Source organism: Tachysurus vachellii, chromosome 24 (genome assembly GCF_030014155.1).
Source record: "Tachysurus vachellii isolate PV-2020 chromosome 24, HZAU_Pvac_v1, whole genome shotgun sequence".
NCBI lineage: Eukaryota > Metazoa > Chordata > Actinopteri > Siluriformes > Bagridae > Tachysurus > Tachysurus vachellii.
Window position 1 is genome coordinate 12,046,315 of NC_083483.1, and position 22,058 is coordinate 12,068,372.

At 36.5% G+C, this 22,058-nt stretch overlaps 2 protein-coding genes and 1 long non-coding RNA gene across 5 annotated transcripts in view; all 3 read right to left on the reverse strand.

Annotated features, from left to right (window-relative positions):
* Window positions 1–18,288, reverse strand: part of LOC132839846 (cytolytic toxin-alpha-like) — a 19,327-nt gene extending 1,039 nt beyond the window's left edge. Inside the window, exons 1-12 of one of the 3 annotated variants that reach the window (XM_060861042.1) lie at window positions 18,177–18,288; window positions 17,484–17,576; window positions 14,029–15,524; window positions 13,730–13,849; window positions 13,301–13,389; window positions 12,794–12,980; window positions 12,599–12,712; window positions 12,111–12,212; window positions 11,851–11,939; window positions 11,536–11,734; window positions 11,341–11,454; window positions 10,144–11,140 (exon numbers count right to left, since the gene is read on the reverse strand). In XM_060861042.1, coding sequence (XP_060717025.1) covers window positions 11,099–11,140; window positions 11,341–11,454; window positions 11,536–11,734; window positions 11,851–11,939; window positions 12,111–12,212; window positions 12,599–12,712; window positions 12,794–12,980; window positions 13,301–13,389; window positions 13,730–13,849; window positions 14,029–15,524; window positions 17,484–17,574 — 2,643 coding nt within the window. In that variant the 5' untranslated portion in view covers window positions 17,575–17,576; window positions 18,177–18,288 and the 3' untranslated portion in view covers window positions 10,144–11,098. Of the gene's footprint in view, window positions 1–634; window positions 788–10,143; window positions 11,141–11,340; window positions 11,455–11,535; window positions 11,735–11,850; window positions 11,940–12,110; window positions 12,213–12,598; window positions 12,713–12,793; window positions 12,981–13,300; window positions 13,390–13,729; window positions 13,850–14,028; window positions 15,525–17,483; window positions 17,577–18,176 lie in introns of those variants that run through there. The other 2 variants (XM_060861041.1, XM_060861043.1) reach the window with 2 other exon arrangements.
* Window positions 1,349–18,219, reverse strand: LOC132839849 (neoverrucotoxin subunit beta-like). The gene is made up of 7 exons (XM_060861048.1): window positions 18,177–18,219; window positions 5,060–5,155; window positions 2,675–4,431; window positions 2,207–2,326; window positions 1,970–2,055; window positions 1,649–1,829; window positions 1,349–1,572 (listed from the first exon to the last, which is right to left on the reverse strand). Exons 2-7 carry the CDS (start codon window positions 5,148–5,150, stop codon window positions 1,381–1,383), a joined length of 2,427 nt encoding a protein of 808 aa, XP_060717031.1. The 5' UTR covers window positions 5,151–5,155; window positions 18,177–18,219; the 3' UTR covers window positions 1,349–1,380.
* LOC132839678 (uncharacterized) lies at window positions 5,311–7,024 on the reverse strand. The gene is made up of 3 exons (XR_009647751.1): window positions 6,997–7,024; window positions 6,624–6,722; window positions 5,311–5,383 (listed from the first exon to the last, which is right to left on the reverse strand). It is a non-coding gene; the product is annotated as an uncharacterized LOC132839678 (long non-coding RNA).
* Window positions 18,289–22,058: the final 3,770 nt, after the last annotated feature.

Below are 22,058 nucleotides of genomic sequence, written 5' to 3' on the forward strand. Positions count from 1 at the left end.
GCTGTTCATGAAGACGTCTCCTTTAATGTTAAGTGTAGTCACTTTGTCCACCGGTATACGATGCTCGAACGTGTAGCGCACATGGCCATTTACCATCACCTGAACAAATAAAGTTTAAGCTTATTTAAAACAAAATATTACAGTATTTACCTTCATTTCTTTTCCCCATAATATCACACCTCATAGCATTCTGGGGTAATGACCATGATGATATCAAAAACTGCTCCACAGACAAATGGGCCTCCTGGTGTCTCCACCCAATTCTGGTCCCATGTCCCATTCCTGCGGCTATTAAGGACCACAGAGGACATACGAGGGTTGAAGTGGAAAGCGATGTCATCTTCGTCAGACAGGCCGGTCTTCAAATTTATTGAAAAGCTGAAAGAATTTGTTTTGACAGTTATTTGACTGTACAAAACTAATCTATTCCATATTGCCTTTCATTCAAACGGTCATGAAATGAATATGCATTTAACATACCGTTCACAATCTGATGGAACAACCCCTTGGAAGAAGAAAGCCAGACCAGGTCTCAAGCCTCCAGGGATTGATCTCAAATACTGCTTGCTCTGTTGAATTAAAGCGTCATTCATGTTATAACAATAAATCTCTAAACATGAGATTACCATAAAAATACAATCTTTTGGCTTATTCATTCATTTTGAAATTAAATGATGTTACTCACAGGGTTGCAGACTGGATGTGGGACATTAGACTGGATGTCTGAAAGCTTGGTGCGTGAGATGCCAGTGTTTAGTTCCTTACCAAATGTAGATTGGCTCCAGTTCTTGAGACAGCAGAGGTATACAAATTCAAACCAACGTATAAATACTTTTGAAACGTGTTTGTATGGCTAAACTTCAATAAGGGGTCAATCACAGAAATGTACCTCAACTAAAAACAGCACAAAGCACTAAAAATAAAAATAAAATAGAACTTCTAAAAAGTATAATTAAAATAAAAATGCCTCTGTTCCAATTTTTCTGAGTGTAATACAGACATCAATTTCTACATTTGTTCATATTTAACAAATATAATTAAGTTTGTCAGTGAAAGGATGTAAAATATTTTTTATGATAGCCTCCCAAATTGGTTCAATCCAGTCACCTTTCAAAAAAGGAACCAGGGGCCTAGACTATTTGTTCTGAGCAGGTGTTGTTAGTGAACAGGCTGTAAAACTGTTGGCTAAGTTACAGACACTCATGAAAAACTGATGCTGATTATCTGATACATTTTGGGCACTGCGGCATATTAAATATATTATAAATAGTGTGTTTTTCTGTGTGAGAAATACAATGTGTGGTGGGAGCGTGACAAAAGACCCAAATGAGTGACTGTCACGTTCAATGCGTGATACTTGAGAGCTCTGCAGCTACTGCTTTAAATTGCTGTACCTTGTGCATGAGCAGTAGTGATTGTATGTGAATTGTAGTTTCTAAGGTGACTGTGTAAACTTACTGCAACAATACCAACAGTGTTCATTATGACACGTCCAGAAATTTGAAGTGTAGTTATATTCTCCACTTGTCTGTGAGGTACGAGCTCCGGACACTTCTGCCCATTCACATACATCTGGAGATAACAAACACTGTATGTTTTATATTATTATTATATTATGTGCATTGTTTTATACTTTTAATTCTCATACCTCATAGCCTTCTGTGTTTCTCACAAAAAACATGTCAAAGGCTGATCCTTTGGTCAATCTACAGGTATGGCAAGCACGTCGAATGAATAAATCAAGTGGCCAAAAACTGAAATTAAAACGGATGCAATCGCCATTGTAATCAGTTGAAAATTTCAAGTTGGTTGGAAAATTCAAACCCCATCTGTGTGTAAAAGGTAAAAACATCACATCAGAGTAAATACATAACAATAAATAATAATCATGTCTTATTAGATTAAATTTCCATTACTGAAAAACTTTAATTATTTTGTATGGAATGTAATTAATAATATAAATACATACAAACTGTTTGCCAAAACAACCCCTTGGAGGTACAAAGCCATTCCTTCTCTCAGTCCTCCAGGGATTCCCCCGGTGTAAGGAATGATCTGTGGTGAGTGTAAATATGAGATTGTAAATATGGATTGTTTACATAGATTGGTGATAAAATGATTTTATTGAAAACATAAAAACTCAAGTTAATTAAATTGAACCTCTTTGTAAAGAATATAAGTATCATACTGACATGTTGTTACTCACAGGTTTGTTGACAATATTTGTAACCTCTGACTTGATAGTAGATGGAGACCATCGTGACATGCCGATAGTGGTCATTATTTCAGTCCTGAGTTCATTAATGAGTTTGGGTATAGAGAAGTTCTGTGGGAAAAGACATTATATGCAACATAAATAAATGAAAATACATGTTTACATGTTGCTCACTAATCAACTATTGATGATTTATTTATTTATTTATAAATGAGAGAAATCTGTGTAGTAGAACATCCAAACTACATTGAAATACTATGAATTAAAAATGTATTGCAATTTCATAACTTTATTCTTATTAAAAAAATTGAAAATTATACTGTATAATGATAAATTTACTGTATCAAAGGCTAGATTTTATAAAATTTCTTAATCTAATTTTGCATATAGCTTTTATAGATTAAACTAAACCCATATATACATGAACAAGAATTATATATAATTATCATTGTAACTGACCCATTGGTCTACTGTGACAGTGAGCTTCCCTTGAAAGGTGAAGGGGACAGAGTCGCTGGCTTCACTCACTCCCACATCACTAACAGCTCTGTATCGGACCCAGTATTGTTCTGTTGGCTTTAGTCCAGTCAATGTGAAGGTGTTCTGTGCATTTGACGTGTCTATGACTGTCCATTCCTCAACATCAGCTGCTGAATCATTTGAAGGTGTCATCCTGTACTCAACTCTGAAGTGTAAAGTCTCTCCAGTTGGGGATTTTGAAAGCTTCAGGGTGACTTTCCCATCACTGGTCTCCACTTCAGGTTTGGGAGGTTTGGATACAGGCTGGAAACTAGGATCTGTCAGAGAACCATTCTGATAAAGTTGGATGGAGGATCCTGGATTGCTGGGATCAGATATGGAGGCAATGATGAATTTGATTCTCTTCTCATTTTTATTGGCATTTAAAAAAGAGGTAAAGAGAGAAAGATTCTGCTTCATGATTGCAGAAATGTCAGGAGAAATGAACCAAGGCTGTGCTGCTTGGAGAATGGAATCTCTCTCACTTGTTTGCCCCAACATTGTAAATCCTTCAGATTTGACAAAGTCCTGTAGAGCTGCTAGGTAGGAGTCATCATGATTTAGAGATGTAAATGACAAACATACCACCACATCAACATCAGGATGAAAACAGATGGAATTGAGTGACCCTGATGATTTCACAACTGTGATGTCCTTTAACCCAACTGTATAGGAGCTCAGAATATTTAATTCAGTTGTAATGTCATCTAGCCATTTGTTCATGATGCTTATATTGAAGGGTGGTGTGTAATGGATGCTCAGGATGTCCCCCAGTGCCTTGTCCTCTTGTGTCCCAGCACGAATAGCTGGCAGCACTCTGCATAGTGCCTTCTTTAACAAACTTGTATAATTTCTGTGTAATGCCTGAAACTTTAGCAACCTGTCTTTTAGATCAGGGAAATCATCTGTTATTTGTCTTTTGATCAAATCATTGCATATTCTCTCCATTTCACAGAGTTCCTCCAGCCAACTTTCTGTTTCACACAACAGGCTCAAATTGATTTCTCTCACCAACTTTGCAGCCTTATCGTCCAAAAGATTGAGAGGATACAGCCACACTGTCAGAGGTACACCTTTACCTTGTTGCTTCATCAGATCAGGCACCTTCTTGTACACTTCCAGGGCATCCTTATATGTGGTGGGGTTTTCTTGAAGTTTAATGTCACCATAAAATGTGACACTAATATTCTCAGCCATTTTTTTTTCATCTTCAGTCATGTTAAGCGATGCTTGCCCCTCAATGGAAATGACAGGGATTTTCTTGACCACTGCATGAAGGTTTCCTTCAATTTTCTGTTTGCACTCATTTTCTGTACTCTTATAATCAAACACCATGAAAACCTGAGCTCCATACAGTACAGCTGTAACTACATGAGTGGCTGTTTTGTGATCAAATACTTGTGGGTAGGTGATATTACTGAGCTCTTTCATAGTGAGCTGTTCAAATGTTGTTGTCTGGCTGTACTGCATAGTAACTCTGGACTGATGTGCTGAAGATCTGGTATCTTGCAGGTACTTGGCCGATCCTTCAACCTCCACCAATCCACATAAGAAACTGGCTTTAAGGGAAGCGCTTATGTCTAGGAGGTTTGCCTTATCACTGAGACTATCAGAGGCTGCAAATTTCAGATGTGTTTTAGGCTTCTGATGCACATCAAGGTCATCACTCAATGCATTTTTATCCCATAAAGTAACACCTGAAACAGGAAATTGATGAGAAATGACAACTGTTTTACAAATATTTCTGATGATATATATATGGCTGATGAAAGAAGTAGCTGCTAATAACTGATAACATGAACTGAGTAAAATTAATTGTAATTATTAATGGAGAGGTTAATAAATGAAAATTGTTACTTTGTAGAACAATAAAACATTTAGCATCATATGGTTATTAAATATTAAAAAATATTCAGCTTTAGAGGAACTGTAATCATCATCATCATCATCATCATCATCAACATCAGGCTCTATCACACCACCCTCCATCACAACATTTTTTCCTATAACATCTCACTACCAGGTGAATTCTTCCTTACTTTAACAATACACTCTAAGCCACAGCTGGCAATTAATATCACCATGAAAATGCAATCCTGAAGTATGCTTGTGTGTCTGTACTTTTTCCAGTTCATGTAATTTTATATTTTTATTATGTAATAATGAATCAAATAATCATTTGCCTGTTTCAGTCCCCATATGGCAGTGACTATATGGTAATAAAATTCAAGTCATTAGGTTTGATTTGTTTCAAACTTTTCTGAGGTATTATTACTGTCCACCATCTTTTGTCTGCAAATTGAATGACATTTATGTAAACTGCACCTGGAATAAAGAAGTCGCTCCGGCAATCATACAACATGCCAGGATACAGAGGTCTTCCCAGGGCAGCTATTTCCATACATCTGGAATCCATGGCTGCTGCAAGAGAAAATACCAGAAAATGAAAAGAGAAGAGAAAATGAAAGTTAAGATAATGTGGGAAATATCTTTTGAATTTCAAAAATCTTGTGGAAGTGCTACAAAAGTTCAGTAATTAAGTGTAATGTGCTCAATACAGCTATTGTATGATGTATCTGAAAGTGATGAGTTGTTATGTCTCTCACTTTTGGTTTTATCCTGAACAGGATCATCATCAGGTCCTTAGTGCTAGGATAGTGAGGCAGAAATGGATGGGTGTATCACAGGCCACTATACACACATATTCACTCATTTGCATCTTTATACTTCAAGGCCTTCACCTCAGCCACAGTCCTATAGCCTCAGACCCAACCAGGCCATTTGTTGTGAAAATGGATGCCTCTAAGTCCAGGATGGGGCCACCCTTTTCCAGCATTTTGGCAACAAACGCAAGCTATATCCAGTTACAGTACACTCTTTTTCTCAGTTTTTTTGATGATATGGATATCATGCTATGTCTTTAATCATGCTATTGTGCTACTGTCTATCTGCTTGTGTGTTTTTTGTTTGTTTGTTGGTGTGTGTGTGTGTGTGTGTGTGTGTGTGTGTGTGTGTGTGTGTGTGTGTATATGTGTGCGTGTGGGTGTGTGTGTAGATCATTGTGGCCATGTTTGTTGGCTGCTGGGAAATGGAGTTTGTGACTGAAGGTGACTCAGCAGCATGTTTTAGTACCATTTAATTTTTTTGTTGCAAAAATAATGTTTGGAAAATAAAATTATTTTGTACATAAAAATAGTGCAGAATAAATCTGTAGGTGCCTTAGTGTTTTCATAGAGCTGTATGTATACATCCATACTATTTGTTCACAATATTTCAGGCCAGACTGCTCTCACTTAACCACTGGCAGCATGCATAGACTTTAGGATCATCTAAAGTTACACCATTTGAAAATGTTTGTTTAGCACTTTCTGGTTTTTATTGTTAATCCTTAATCATATATAGATAACATCCTGGCTAATGTCTATCCAATCCATAAATTTACATTTATTACAGAAGTCCTAATGCAAAGCAACTTACAATTTTATATCATTTTTAGACAAATGAGCAACTGAGGGTTAAGGGTCTTGCTCAGTGGTCCAGCGGTAGCAGCATGGTGGGTGTGGGATACAAACTCACAACCTTCCAATTGGCAGTCTAACACCTTAACCACTAGGCCACCACATCTCCTTTTCCACATCCTCACTCCCCCATTTGTGTTATTTCAGTTATTATAATGAGTATTATAATACATAGAGATGCACATATGACAATAAATAGCTTCAAAATCACTAAAGAAAATCCTGAAATTAAAGATTTTACAAATTCTGTTATGAGCAGAACTGTACAGGATGTAGCTCATCAAATCAAAGACACTGGGATTGAAGAAAACATCAGGATCCTAACGTTAACTAGACTAATGAGGAAACACTGACAATCATATAAACTCTACCTGGAATGAAGGAGTCACTGCCACATTCATCCATCATGACGGGTGGTGATTCTCCCCAGGCAGCTAATAGCATGCAGCAGGAACCTATTACTACATGTACTGTATGTCATAATAATGATTACAGCAACAGTGAAGTGATTTTTTTTTCGCATTAAAATGTCAGTTTAGAAATAATGACTGAATATAGGGAAGTCGGGTTATTATTAAGTATAGTATAATTAATATATGTTTATAATCTTTAAGTTTATTAGAATTAATTGTAGACATTCACATTTCCTATTACAAAAAATGCAGAGTTTTATTTATTAAACTTAAATCCAAACACACTCATGTCTATACGCTTTCATCACGTAATAAAAAGAGCGTTTCTTACCATTGATTAAATGATCCAGAGATCACAGATTATCTTAAAACAAAACTAAAACAAAGGCGCGTCTCTCTCTCTCTCTCTCTCTCTCCCTCTCTCTCTCTCTCTCACACACACACACACACACACACACACACACACACACACACACACACACACAGTAGCTAAGATCACAGTATTTAAAATCAAATTGTAAATCAATAAAATAAAATGTTCTACATATTTACAATTTTCTTCGCAGTAATTTTTTCGTGACCTATGCCTCATTTATTTCCCCGTAAATATACTTTTATTTCTACAACAGATAAAATATAATGCCACCAGATGGCGCCAGCGTTCGTATTTTGAACGATGACTCTGGTGTTTTGGTCAAGCCAAGCTTCCCAGAAACCTGCAGGAAATGTGGTGCTGCTGTCCACATCCCAATGCACCTGGTCCCATTCAGTCACCCATTTCCTCCCAGACCCAATGGCCACATTGCAAAATATGTGCATATTTTCCTCAGTTTCTTGATGATATGGAAGCCATTAATCATGCTACTGTGTTGTTGTCTATCTGCTTGTTTGTGTGTGTGTGTGTGTGTGTGTGTGTGTGTGTGTGTGTGTGTGTGTGTGTGTGTGTTGCGGGGAGTGTAGATCATTGTGGCCGTGTTTGTAGGTTGCTGTGTCTGCTGAGAATTGTTGTTTATGACTGAAGGTGACTCAGTGGCCTGCTTCCCCCATTGTTTTAGTACTATTATGTTTTACTGCTGCAAAGGTAATGTTTGGAAAATATAATGATATTGTACATAAAAATAGTGCAGTATAAATCTGTGATAAAAAAAATGTAGGTGCTTAGGACCTTTCATAGAGCTGTATGTATACACCCATACTGTATGTTTGCAATATTGCAGGCCAGACTGCTCTCACTAACCACTGGCAGCATGCCTAGACTTTAGGATCTTCTAAAGTTACACCATTTGAAAATGCTTGTCTTGCACTTCCTGGCTTTTACTGTTAATCCATAATCATGAATAGATAACATCCTGGCTAATGTCTATTCAGTCCCTAAATATGCCATTTGTGTTATTTCAGTTATTATTATGAGTATTATAATACATAGAAATGCACATATGACAATAAATAGCTTCATAATCACTGAAAGAAAATCCTGAAATTAAAGATTTTACAAATTCTGTTATGAGCAGAACTGTACAGGATGTAGCTCATCAAATCAAAGCCACTGATATTGAACAAATAATCAGGATCCTAACGTTAACTAGACTAATGAGGAAACACTGACAATCATATAAACTCTACCTGGAATGAAGGAGTCACTGCCACATTCATACATCATGACGGGTGGTGATTCTCCCCAGGCAGCTAATAGCATGCAGCAGGAACCCATGACTATGTCATAAAAATGACTACAGCAACAATGAAGTGATTTTTTTCCCCCTTTTCGAATAAAAGCCGTAAAATTTCAGTTTAGAAATATTCCGACTGAATATAGGTAAATCGGTTAATTATTAAGTATATTAATGAAAAAAATAATAGTAATAATAATATTATATAAAAAATATATTAATAATAAAAAAAAACAAAACAATGCAGAGTATTTGTAATGACCGCCCCCTTCCCTCTCTTTAAGCCATCATTACAGGGCAATATAGCAATGTTGGGGAAAATTAGGTCAGAGGTCAATGATTTGTAGCACAATGTTCACATGTTAGCAGATGCTCAAAATGCAGAGAGAACGATAGATAAGTTCACATATTAATGGTTTAGTTTCCTCTTAGGAGTGCGGAACGAGGTATGTTGTGATATAGTTCATGTTCATTTATAGGTATTTGTGACGATAAACTCTGATTAAGGCAGATTGAACTCTGCACGTGGTTCTAAATATTACAGTGATATGTTCTAAACAGATTTATATTGTGGTTATGTATTTGTTTATGATGTTTATGTTAATGTGATAATGTTGTTTATTTTTTGTTATTTGTCTTTCTGTAGTTAGTTTTACGGTGCAATGAAGTGTGAATCGTAAAGTTTAATACACTGCAAGAAAGGAGTAAGTAAGAGAAGTAAGAAAGGATGCATGGAAACTGTTAATGCAGACCGATGCAAAGAAAAGGTTTATTGCCTCAAAAATAATCGTTCAAGCATCAGTGAAAAACTCTCAGCCTTATTCTTTGGAACTAAGGGGCCGCTACAGTATGATTTAATTAGCTTTAATCCAAACCCACACGTCTATATGCTTTCATCACGTAATATTAATAGTGTTTCTTACCGTTGATTAAAGGATCCAGAGATCACAGATTATCTGACCTGTTAAAACAAAACTAAAGCAGAGGCGTCTCTCTCTCTCTCTCTCTCTCTCTCTCTCTCTCTCTCCACACACACACACACAGTGGCTATATGCTGTGAGGGCCACGCTATTTAAAATCGAATTGTAAATCAATCAAATAAAATCAAATCATCTACATATTTACACTTTTCCCCGCACTAATTATTTCACGACCTGAACCGAAAATAGTTTTATTCTCTACAAAAGCCACCAGATGGCGCCGACGTTCCGTGACAATCTGAATTCTGAAGTGGAACCTTTTAAACTTTTTTCTTGGAAAATAATCAATTCTAAGAGTTTCAGATGTTAACCAAAAACATATTTAAACAACCGCAGACAGATTTAGACGTGAAAAATTTATACAGATCTTATGTTTACCGTTTAATGGTTCCATCTGTCATATTTCCATCACAACACACCATGATGTATTATTCAGTAACTGAAGACTAAGATTAAGTGATTTAGGTGTTTTAGATTATGGCTGAAACTAATCACTGCAGCAGCAGAGTTGGGCAGTCATGATGTCATTTAATTTCTAAAACACAATTTTGTACTTTTGGCTGATCAACATACCACAAGTGATCTCTTACTTTGTCACAAATAACACTGTTTATATCGGTGTACACATGTAAACCTAATGTAGCCAGTGAATTATTGTGAATTGTGATCCTGTGATCACATTTCTGTTCATTAGTGCTCTCTCTCTCTTCTCATTTTATATGATATTTTATGATACCTTTAAGGAAGAAGCCATAAATCAGTTTTTTATTTGACACATGATTAATTTATTTTGAGCCATAAAATAAAGAAGAAAAAAAAAACAAATAATTAAAGCACATGCTGATTTATTTGCCCCTGTTCCTTAAGTCATGTCATGATTTTCTAAATTCACAACAAAGCTACACATTAATCAAATGGTGCACTTTAAAAAGGGCGTTTTACTGACTAATGCAGTGGTGATTAGAATTATTATATTTATAATCAGTACATTGTTGAAATGCTTTAATGAAGTAAATAGTTTATCAGTTTGTAATAACAAAGCAAGCAAGTCATAAAACACACCATAATACATTAGGGTAAGAGGTATAATTAGTCAAAACAGTTATTCTTTACAATACTGCACGTGGACCATGCTTTTAGAAATGAGCAATGAGCGCTCTCTACAGGTGATATAAGGAATTACATCACTATAAACATAAATTCAGTGAAACAGAGGTTTAGCAATTTTAGTTGAGAACTACTATTAGAACAACTAGTTTACTAGTTAATTGTTCTTTTAATAATAATAAAAAAATAATCCCTCCATTCTAACACCAAATACAAGGTGGAAGTGGACAGAGTTTCATATTTAGTTGTCAGTTCCTCTTTAATGTAAAATGGATCTAACTAAAAGGATATGTCTTTTGACAGAGTACACATCTCATCATTTGAAACAGAAATCCTACAAATTTTCTGTGTGTTAGCCATGAACTAAATGCTCTAATGTGCTAATGCTAATTAATGCTTCAAGGATGTCTTTATCTAGACAGCTAATACAAATGACCTGTATCATTTACTGTAACAAAGGTATAATAACTATAACAAAGAATATATAGAAATTGTTTCTAACAATAATAAGCAAGAAAAATCACATAAGAATGCTCAGTAGGGAAAAAAGATTGATTAATAAAATTAGACATACCATGTCCACAAACTGTGTTATTCTTTTGATACTGTATACAGAATATAAAAAAAAAAAATAAAAATAAAAAACAGGCAGAGATTATGGAGCAGTTGCAAAGTCTCAGATATTGGCAGGATTGGTGACGGTGACTTTCACATCCACCTATTAAAAAAAAAGAAAGCATCTCTTAACATTCCTGATGCAGGCTGGATGTAGCTAAACATATCACATGGTTAATCACTGACATTACTAAGCCTTTACTGAGTCCACACTATTCTGGGGATGTTTGTTTAGTTTTATACTGTTTAGACCCTATTTATTAAAGACTCTAACTATTAAAAAAAATAATAAATATGACCTACTTCAGTAAGGGCAAAGCGGTTCATGAAGACGTCTCCATCAATGTTAAGTGTAGACACTTTGTCCACCGGTATACGGTGCTCGAACGTGTAGGACACCTGGCCATTCACCATCACCTGAACAAATAAAGTTTAAGCTTATTAAAACAAATTATTAAAGTATTTACCCTCTTATTTCTTTTCCCCATAATATCACACCTCATAGCATTCTGGTTTAATAACCACGATGATATCAAAAACTGCTCCACAGACAAATGGGCCTCCTGGTGTCTCCACCCAATTCTGGTCCCATGTCCCATTCCTGCGGCTATTAATGACCACAGAGGACATACGGGGGTTGAAGTGGAAAGCGATGTCATCTTCGTCAGACAGGCCGGTCTTCAAATTTATTGAAAAGCTATAAGAATTTGTTTTAACAGTTATTTGACTGTGTCTCTGGAGAAATTTCACACTAACCTATTCCATATTGCCTTTCATTCAAACTGTCATGAAATGAATATGCATTTAACATACCGTTCACAATCTGATGGAACAACCCCTTGGAAGAAGAAAGCCAGACCAGGTCTCAAGCCTCCAGGGATTGATCTCAAATACGGCTTGCTCTGTTGAATTAAAGCGTCATTCATGTTATAACAATAAATCTCTAATCATGTGATTAGTATAGTATGTGAATTAGTAGTATAGTATGTAGTATTAGTATTAGTATGTGATTTGTATAAAAATACAATCTTTTGGCTTATTCATTCATTTTGAAATTAAATGATGTTACTCACAGGGTTGCAGACTGGATGTGGCACATTAGACTGGATGTCTGAAAGCTTGGTGCATGAGATGCCAGTGTTTAGTTCCTTACCAAACGTAGATTGGCTCCAGTTCTTGAGACAGCAGAGGTATACAAATTCAAACCAACGGATAAATACTTTTGAAACGTGTTTGTATGGCTAAACTTCAATAAGGGGTCAATCACAGAAATGTACCTCAACTAAAAACAGCACAAAGCACTAAAAATAAAAATAAAATAGAACTTCTAAAAAGTATAATTAAAATAAAAATGCCTCTGTTCCAACCTTTGAGTGTAATACAGACATCAATTTCTACATTTGTTCATATTTAACAAATATAATTAAGTTTGTCAGTGAAAGGATGTAAAATATTTTTTAGTCTTTTCATGTGTAAAATAAAGGTCCTAAATAAAGGAAATAAAAGAACTTTAAAAACAAATAATCTGAAAAATACTAATATTACTATGCATCCAACTTACTGCAACAATACCAACAGTGTTCATTTTGACATCTCCACGAATCATAACTGCGTTCACTTTGGCCATTGGTATGCGATGATTGAACAGGAAAGACTTCTGACAATTTACATACACCTGGAAAGAACAGACAGTGTAGGTAATTCTTTTAAACACATTTACATTATGTGCATTCTCTTATTCTTTTAATTCCCATACCTCATAGCCTGCTGTTTTGATCACAACAAAAATGTCAAATGCTGATCCTTTGGAAATGTTACACGCTGTACGTTCTTCACACTGCCAGTTTTTATTCACATAACTGTTGCAGCAAATATATTCATTGAACATGGGCCTAAAGTGAAAAGCGATGTCTCCCTCATCGGTTTCAAAATCCAAGATAAACCTGTTTGTAAAAAGTAGAAAATCCATGTCAAATTAAAGTAATGCAATTAAGGCCTAATGAATGGAAGGTTATGAATTTGAATACCAGGTCCACCAAGCTTCTGCTGCTGGGCCCTCGATCAAGGCCCTAATCCCTCAGTTATATTAATAAATAAATAAATGTAAATTGCTCTGTATAAGGGTGCCTGCTCTAAATGTATTAAATGTCTAAAATCTACTAACGTATTAGTAGAATACATCTACTAATAGTGTATTAGTGTTTCTGGTACTAACATTAAATAAAGTGAATACATAAAGTGGATAAATAAAGTAAATACATACGATTGACCGTTTGAAAAAACAGCCCCTTGGAAGTACAAAGCTTTTCCTTCTCTCAGCCCTTCAGGGATTTTCTCAGTGTAAGGAATGGTCTGTGGAGTGTAAGCATATTGTATAAATGGATAGGGGATGAATGTTTTTATAGAAATCAAACACACACTCACAAGTTATCTGAAAGTGACCTTATTATACACAATATTAAATCTTCTTTTTTAAGACTAGTACCCAGCAAGACATGTAGATACATCATTTGTGTATTTATTTAAGTAAAAAGGACTTTAAAAAGTCTTTAAAAAAAAAAAAAATGTACCTGTAAATGTCAGTCTACCAGGTTTGTCACTAGTGCATTTTATAATGAATAATTAATGAATTTCTTAAATTCTGTGTGTTTTATGTAATTTAACGGTTTCATTTTGAACTTTTGTTACTCACGGGATTGTTGACAATATTTGTAACCTCTGACTTGATAGTAGCTGGAGACCATCGTGACATGCCGATAGTGGTCATTATTTCAGTCCTTAGTTCAGTAATGAGAGAAGGCATGGAGAAGTTCTGTGGCAAAAGACATTTTGTGCAAAATAAATACATGAAAATACATGTTTACATGTTGCACACAAATAATAATTATTTGTTTCTTTATGATTTTTTTCTTTATCCATATTTGTGTATTAGGACAGTCTGATTAGTCTGATCTGCATTGTAATACAAGGAATATATATATACTGACTGACCCATTGGTCTACTGTGACCGTGAGCTTCCCTTGAAAGGTGAAGGGGACAGAGATGGATACAGGCTGGAACTTAGGATCTGTCAGAGAGCCATTCTGATAAAGTTGGATGGAGGTTCCTGGATTGCTGGGATCAGATATGGAGGCAATGACGAATTTGATTCTCTTCTCATTTTTATTGGCCTTTAAAAAGGAGGAAAAGAGAGAAAGATTCTGCCTCATCCTTGTACAAATGTCAGGAGAAGTGAACCAAGGCTGTGCTGCTTGGAGAATGGAATCTCTCTCACTTGTTTGCCCCAACATTTTAAATTCTTCAGATTTGTTAAAGTCCTGTAGAGCTGCTAGGTAGGAGTCATCATGCTTTAGAGATGTAAATGACAAACATACCACCACATCAACATCAGGATGAAGGCAGATAGATTTGAGTGACCCTGATGATTTCACAACTGTGATGTCCTTCAGCCCAACTGTATAGGAGCTCAGAATATTTAATTCAGTTGTAATGTCATCTAACCATTTGTTCATGTTGCTTACATTGAAGGGTGATGAGTCATGGATGCTCAGGATGTCCCCCAGTGTCTTGTCCTCTTGTGTACCATCACGAATAGCTGGTAGCACTCTGCATAGTGCCTTCTTTAACAAACTTGTATACTTTCTGTGTAATGCCTGAAACTTTAGCAACCTGTCTTTTAGATCAGGGAAATCATCTGTTATTTGTCTCTTGATCAAATCATTGCATATTCTCTCCATTTCACCGAGTTCCTCTAGCAAACTTTCTGTTTTACACACCTGGTTTAAACTGATTTCTCTCACCAACTTTGCAGCCTTATCATCCAAAAGATTGAGAGGATACAGCCACACTGTCAGAGGCACACCTTTACCTTGTTGCTTCATCAGATCAGGCACCTTCTTGTACACGTTCACGGCTTCATTGTATGTGGTGGGGTTTTCTTCAAGTTTAATGTCACCATAAAATTTGATGCTAATATTCTCAGCCATTTTTTTTTCATCTTCAGTCATATTAAGGGATGCTTGCCCATCAATGGAAAAGGAAGGGATCTTCTTGACCACTGCATGAAGGTTTCCTTCAATTTCCTGTTTGTTCTCATTTTCTGCTCTTGTATAATCAAACACCATGAAAACCTGAGCTCCATACAGTACAGCTGTAACTACATGAGTGGCTGTTTTCTGGTCAAATACTTGTGGGTAGGTGATATTACCGAGCTCCTTCATAGTGAGCTGTTCAAATGTTGTTGTCTGGCTGTACTGCATAGTAACTCTGGACTGACGTGCTGAAGATTTGGTATCTTGCAGGTACTTGGCCGATCCTCCAACCTCCACCAATCCACTTAGGAAACTGGCTTTAAGGGAAGCGCTCATATCCAGAAGGTTTGCCTTATCACTGAGAGTATCAGAGGCTGTTGAATTCATTTGTGTTTTAAGCTTCTGATGAACATCAATGTCATCTCGCAATGCTTTCTTGTCCCATAAAGTAACACCTGAAAGAGGAAAGTGATGAGAAATGAGAGCTACTTTACAAATATTTCTGATGATAGGGGAGACCGGGGCTGGTTGTCTCACGGGTTGGTTGTCACATTGCTTATTCCAGACACACTAGATGGCGCTGTGGTAAAATTATGTTATCAATCTGTCAGCCTTTGATAGCTTACTCATTTGCACTTGTACTGTAATTTTGCTGAGTAGACACAAAACACTGAGGTGAGGAGACAATTTTTTATTTTCATAGGTCAGAGTAAATTTTCATGTTGGTGTTGTTTTTGTGTTGAGAGCTTATAGGATATTAGTCATCCAAAAACAAAACACTCATTAAAAAGCCAAAAGTAGCAGCTTTATTTTGAGTCATATTTTAGCTATCAAGTAAAAGCCATGTGGCAGCTAGCTTAGTATGTTTGTCAAGAAGTCAGTTGGGGATGGTTGTCTCATAGCTTGCAAGGTTGGTTGTCACATGTGACAACCAACCCCTCAAGTATTAGAAATTGTTTTTTCAACTGAGAATGTGCAGACAGTGATATATTGTGTCTTTGTTGGTAGAATGGTCAGGAACTTCAAGAGAAAGACAGACGGGGGCAGAACACCAGCAGACATTATGCTTTTGGCTGTCAGGCAGGTGAAGGTAGAAGGCAAAAGCATACGTAGCACAGCTAAAGAATTTGATATTAACTACAGGACATTGACCCGTTACTGCCAGAAAATGTCAAATGATGACATCCAGGGTGGAGCTACCACTTCCTCAGTGCCAGTTGGCTATAGAAAAAAAATCGGCAGATTTTCAACGGTCACCAAGAACAGCAGCTGAGAGATTACATAATAACTATCATAGGGGTGGTATTCATATTAAAACTTATTTGCAGTTTCTAGCTTCAAAAACTAAAAAGTTACACATTATCTTTTTAGATAACAATTTATCACTGAAATCCTATTGAACCTCTATAGGGACAACCAACCCCATACCTCGTGACAACCAACCCCGTAATTGTGTCAGAGTGTATTTGATGGTTAATTACTTCGTTATAATACATTCTAAAAGTAAAAAGTAGACACATTTAAAGCCAAGACCCCAAGTTTTCATTTCATGTAGGAATTACTGCTGAAAGATTTTTTGAAGATGAGCAATTCATGCATGAGTAAAAATTGTGACAACCAACCTCGGTCTCCCCTACATAGAAAAAATATAGTCTGAGGAAATGACCAAAATGAAATGTAGTTATAAGTTGATAATTTAATAAATGAAAATTGTAACTCTGTAGAGCAATAAAACATGTTGCATTATATGGTTATAAAATATTCAGCTTTAGAGTGGTAACAGTAACTGTATCATCATTATTCCATTCTATATTTAATTCTACAGTATACATCTTTTTTTATAGTTTATTCTTATATTTTTATTGTTTACTTTTATTTCATTCTTTCATAGCTATATTTATGTATATTTTCATCTGTGTTGTATTCTTTAATAATTGCACTGTCCATGGAGCGGACCTGACTCACATTTCACTGCTGGTTATATATGCTCTATATAATTGTGTATGAGACAAATAAAAATCTTGAATCTTGAATCTTGAATCATCATCATCCTCAGCATCATTCTCAACATCAGGCTCCATCACACCACCCGTTTATCTTTTCCTATAACTTCACACTACCAGGTGAATTGTTCCTTACTTTCACAATACACTCTACGCCACAGCTGGCAAATAATATCACCATGGAAATTCAATTCTGAAGTAGGTTTGTGTATCCAATTTTTTAATCCCATACATTTATTATTTATTACTGTAATTTATCAAATAGTCATTTGCCTGTTTCAGCCTCCATAAGGCAGTAACTATATGGTAATAAACTTCAAGTCATTGGGCTTGATTTTTTCAAACATTTGTTTTGTCTGCAAATGTTTAGTCTGCAAATAGGTAAATAAATGACGTTGATGTAAACTGCACCTGGAATAAAGGAGTCACTCCTGCAATCATACAGCATGCCAGGATACAGAGGTCTTCCCAGGGCAGCTACTTCCAGGCATTTGGAATCCATGACTGTTGCAAGAGAAACGACCAGAAAATGAGAAGAGAAGAGAAGTTTTTGTTAATGGGAAAAAGGGGAGGAACATTGTTTCATTTCACTATGTACTGCATCAGATATATATGTTAGAAATAATAATAAAACATTCTTGACTTGACTTATCACAAAGAAAGAAAAAAAAAACCCAGCAGGAGCAACTGAGAACCCATCTGTATGTTACTCCCATTATCAGGAAGTTAATGACATAATAAAGCAATCAGGACGTTTACTTGAATAACATAATAGTTTATCTTGTATGTTAATGCTAAATCAATTTAAATTGTAAGAGGAGGATTTTAAGCTGTTTAAGCTGTATGCCAACATGCTGTAAATGTAAAAGTAAATGTGTTGCCATATTACAACATGCTCCTCACCTTACAATGGCATGTTCTATCATTTTAATTCTCTTCTTTCACAGTAAATAATAAAAAAGTATCAAAACCACATATTTGTACCAGACATACCAGAACATTCACATAAATTAATTTAATAATTATATAATATCGCTGAACTTTAATAAAATATTCCCTCTCATGCCTACACATTTTCATCATGTAATTTTAAGTGTTTCTTACCATTAGCTACGGCTTACTGCGACAAAGATTAATCCTTAACCTGGCAGTGAAAATTAAACCAAGACACACACACAGAAAGAGAGAGTGAGAAACTGAAAGAATTTTGCTGTACATATCTGGATATCACTCTTTCTGTCTCCCCTCCCCCTCATTCTTTTACACAACCTGCTCTCTCTCTTTCTCTTAAATGAAATAAAGTGTGTGAGTATGTATATATGTGACTGAGATGCAGAAAATTTTATTTAACATGGGAATCCACCATTGTTTTCATAGTTGTTATGGCTCGGTCTTGGTCGGGCTGCAACATACAGGTAATAATGAATAAAAAGAAAGGGTAAATATGATCAAATTGTGTTTGCTTGCTGTTGGCTGCAGAAGAAAAGGAAGCAAAAGACACCTAGCCCACCACCAGAAACACATACACTATATTGCTTGCTTTGTGTACTGGTGTGCAGTCATGTTGGAACAGGAAGGGGACTTCCTCTAACTGTTCCCGCATAATTGGAAGCATGAAATTGTCCAAAATGTCTTGGTAGGCTGAAGTGTTAAGAGTTCCTTTCACTGGAACTAATGGGCCAAGTCCAACCACTGAAAAACAACCCCCACACTGAAAAACAATACCCACACCATCCCTCCTCCACCAAACTTTACACATGGCACAGCGCAGTCAGGCAAGTACTGTTCTCCTGGCACCCGCCAAACCCAGACTCGTCCATCGGATTGCCAGACAGAGAAGTGTGATTTGTTACTCCACAGAACATGTCTCCACTTCTCTAGAATCCAGTGGCTGCGTGCTTTGCTTTGCAATTAGTGATGTAAGGCTTGGATGCAGCTGCTCAGCCATGGAAACCCATTCTATGAAGATCTCTATGCACTGTTCTTATGCTACACTGAAGGCCACACGAAGTCTGCGCACTGTGCGCATCAGCATGCCCTGACCCCTCTTTGTGATTTTACATGGCCTACCACATTGTGGCTGAGTTGCTGTTGTTCCCAATTGCTTCCACTTATGCTATAATACCACTAAGAGTTGACTGTGGAATATTTAATATTACACAGGTGGCATGCTATCACAGTACCATGATTGAATTCACTGAGATCCTGAAAGTGGCCCATTCTTTCACAAATATTTGTAGAAGCAGTCTGCATGCCTAGGTGCATGATTTTATACACCTGTGGCCATGAAAGTGATCGGAACACATGAATTCAATGATTTGGAGGCGTGTCCCAAAACTTTTGTCAATATAGTGTAGAAATGCTTGCATGAAATGAAAGCACCTAGGCGGGTATAACATAATCGGAGTGCACGTTTCCTCAGTACTCTGAACTCAATGAACTCAAAGGGGCTAGAAGCGAGCTGCAGAAAGCTCACCCTGACAGAGTTTTTATTTAAATCTGGAACATTGGTGTCATCTGGTGGGCCAAGAAGTAAAAACAAAATAACAACAACAAAAAAAAACAAACACAACAACAATTCAGAAAAGAAAATAACAAATCCTGAAAACAAAATAACAAATTATAAAACACAAAATCAATTCAGAAAACAATATAAATTATAAAACACAACAACTCAAAACAAAATAAGTCACAAAACCAAAAGACAAACAACGTTTAATAATCCATTACATATTAAAAATAGGGTACATAAAGAAAAAGTAAATTGGAATATGCCAAATTCGTCCATTATAAAGTATACAGTCCCAATTGATTAAACCATTACAGATTATTTTAGAATGACCTACTCTATGGTCCCAGTAAAAATCAACCACTTTTACTGTGGAATATGTAACCCCATCATCCCACAAGGGGATGAGGAGATACCTTAAAATTTAAGGGTAACCACTACAAATATGACATTGTTTATTTTACAACATTTAGAAGTAGCATCACAAAGAATCAAAAAGATCAGACAAACAAACAAAAACAAAGAAAGAAAAAGAACTATCTTGTAACCATTGCAGACAACAGGGTTCCCAAGCCCATCTAATAGTAGTTGCTACTCTGCAAATAAGTGCACATTCAAATTAGAAGTAAAACCAAAACCTGTTCAATCTGCACTTCACAGCAAAAGGAAATCATACCCTCAAACCACAACAAGTTATTTCCCCCCCACATTAACAGAGTACACCACACATATAAGGTAAAGGAAACACCCGGTCATTAGTTGGTCCAAGATAAATAAAACAAAACAAAAAAATAAATAACCATTAAGCCATCAATGCTTTCAATAAAAGTAAACGTAAACGGCAATCATGCATCAGCTGTACTCTTTACAGTTTAAAGAGGACACTTTACAGTTCAGTTCTAGACTGCTATACTGTTCATTGGTCTTTTCATCTGCTATTACACAGCCTTGAAAACACCAAACAGCTTTTCTTAGCACATGGTACACAAAGAGGTCACCAAGTTTCACTTCCTTTTATATCATCTTGACTCCTGAGATTTGTAGTCCACCCAATCCGTAGTCCCACATAAAGAAAAAGTAATTTGGAATATGCCAAATTCGTCCATTATAAAGTATACAGTCCCAATTGATTAAACCATTACAGATTATTTTAAGATGACTTATTCTATGGTCCCAGTAAAAATCAACCACTTTTACTGTGGAATATTTTTATAATCACTTTTTAAATATTTTTTTAATAATTTGTCTTCTGATTTGTGATTTTGCTTGACTTCTTGACCACCGTATCAGTCCACCAGATGGCACTAACGTTCCTTGTTTGAAAGGTGGCTCTTGTTGAGTTCTGAAGTGGAACCTTGTAAAGTTCACTCACTCTCACTCACTCATTTTCTACCGCTTATCCGAATTACCTCGGGTCACGGGGAGCCTGTGCCTATCTCAGTCGTCATGGGGCATCAAGACAGGATACACCCTGGACGGAGTGCCAACCCATCGCAGGGCACACACACTCTCAATCACTCACGCAATCACACACTACGGACAATTTTCCAGAGATGCCAATCAACCTACCATGCATGTCTTTGGACCGGGGGAGGAAACCGGAGTACCCGGAGGAAACCCCCGAGGCACGGGGAGAACATGCAAACTCCGCACACACAAGGTGGAGGCGGGAATCGAACCCCCAACCCTGGAGGTGTGAGGCGAACGTGCTAACCACTAAGCCAACGTGCCCGCACCTTGTAAAGTTATTACTTGGAATATAAGATGTTCAGATTTTGACCATAAACATACTTTAAACAAATGGTGACAGATTTAGATTGAAAGAATTTATACAGATCTTATGTTTACTGTTTCATAGTTCCATCCATTATATTTCCATCACAACACACCACGATGTAATATTCAGTAACTGAAGACTAAGATTAAGTGATTTAGGTGTTTGAGATTATGGCTAAAACTAATCACTGCAGCAGCAGAGTTGGGCAGTCATGATGTCATTTATTCCTAAAACACAATTTCATACTTTTGGTTGATCAACATACCACAAGTGATCTCTCACTTTTCCAAAACTAACAACGTTTATATCTGTTTACACAGGTAAACCTAAGTTGCCAGTGGAAACTCTCATACATAGTAATGTCTGACGTAGACGACCACCTCTTGTCAAACCACCACCACCCCCAACCACCCCGTGGCTCAAATAAACTGTGAGGATCCCCCGGATCTTGCTTCTTTACAAGCACAGGCATTTCCCTGAGAAACAGGAGGGGCACTTGGGGAAAGCCAACTGGTGATCCACAGGAAAAGACAAGACCCCACACTTTCACTGTGTTTCCTCCGCACTCTCATACATATTCACAGCTGTACAGACCATTAGTCAGTCACAGACAGTTATTTTTATGTGCCAGAAAAACACACATTTGGCATTTTAAAGAATGGCGTTTCACCTCCTGAAGCTGGACCACCAAAAGTAAAAC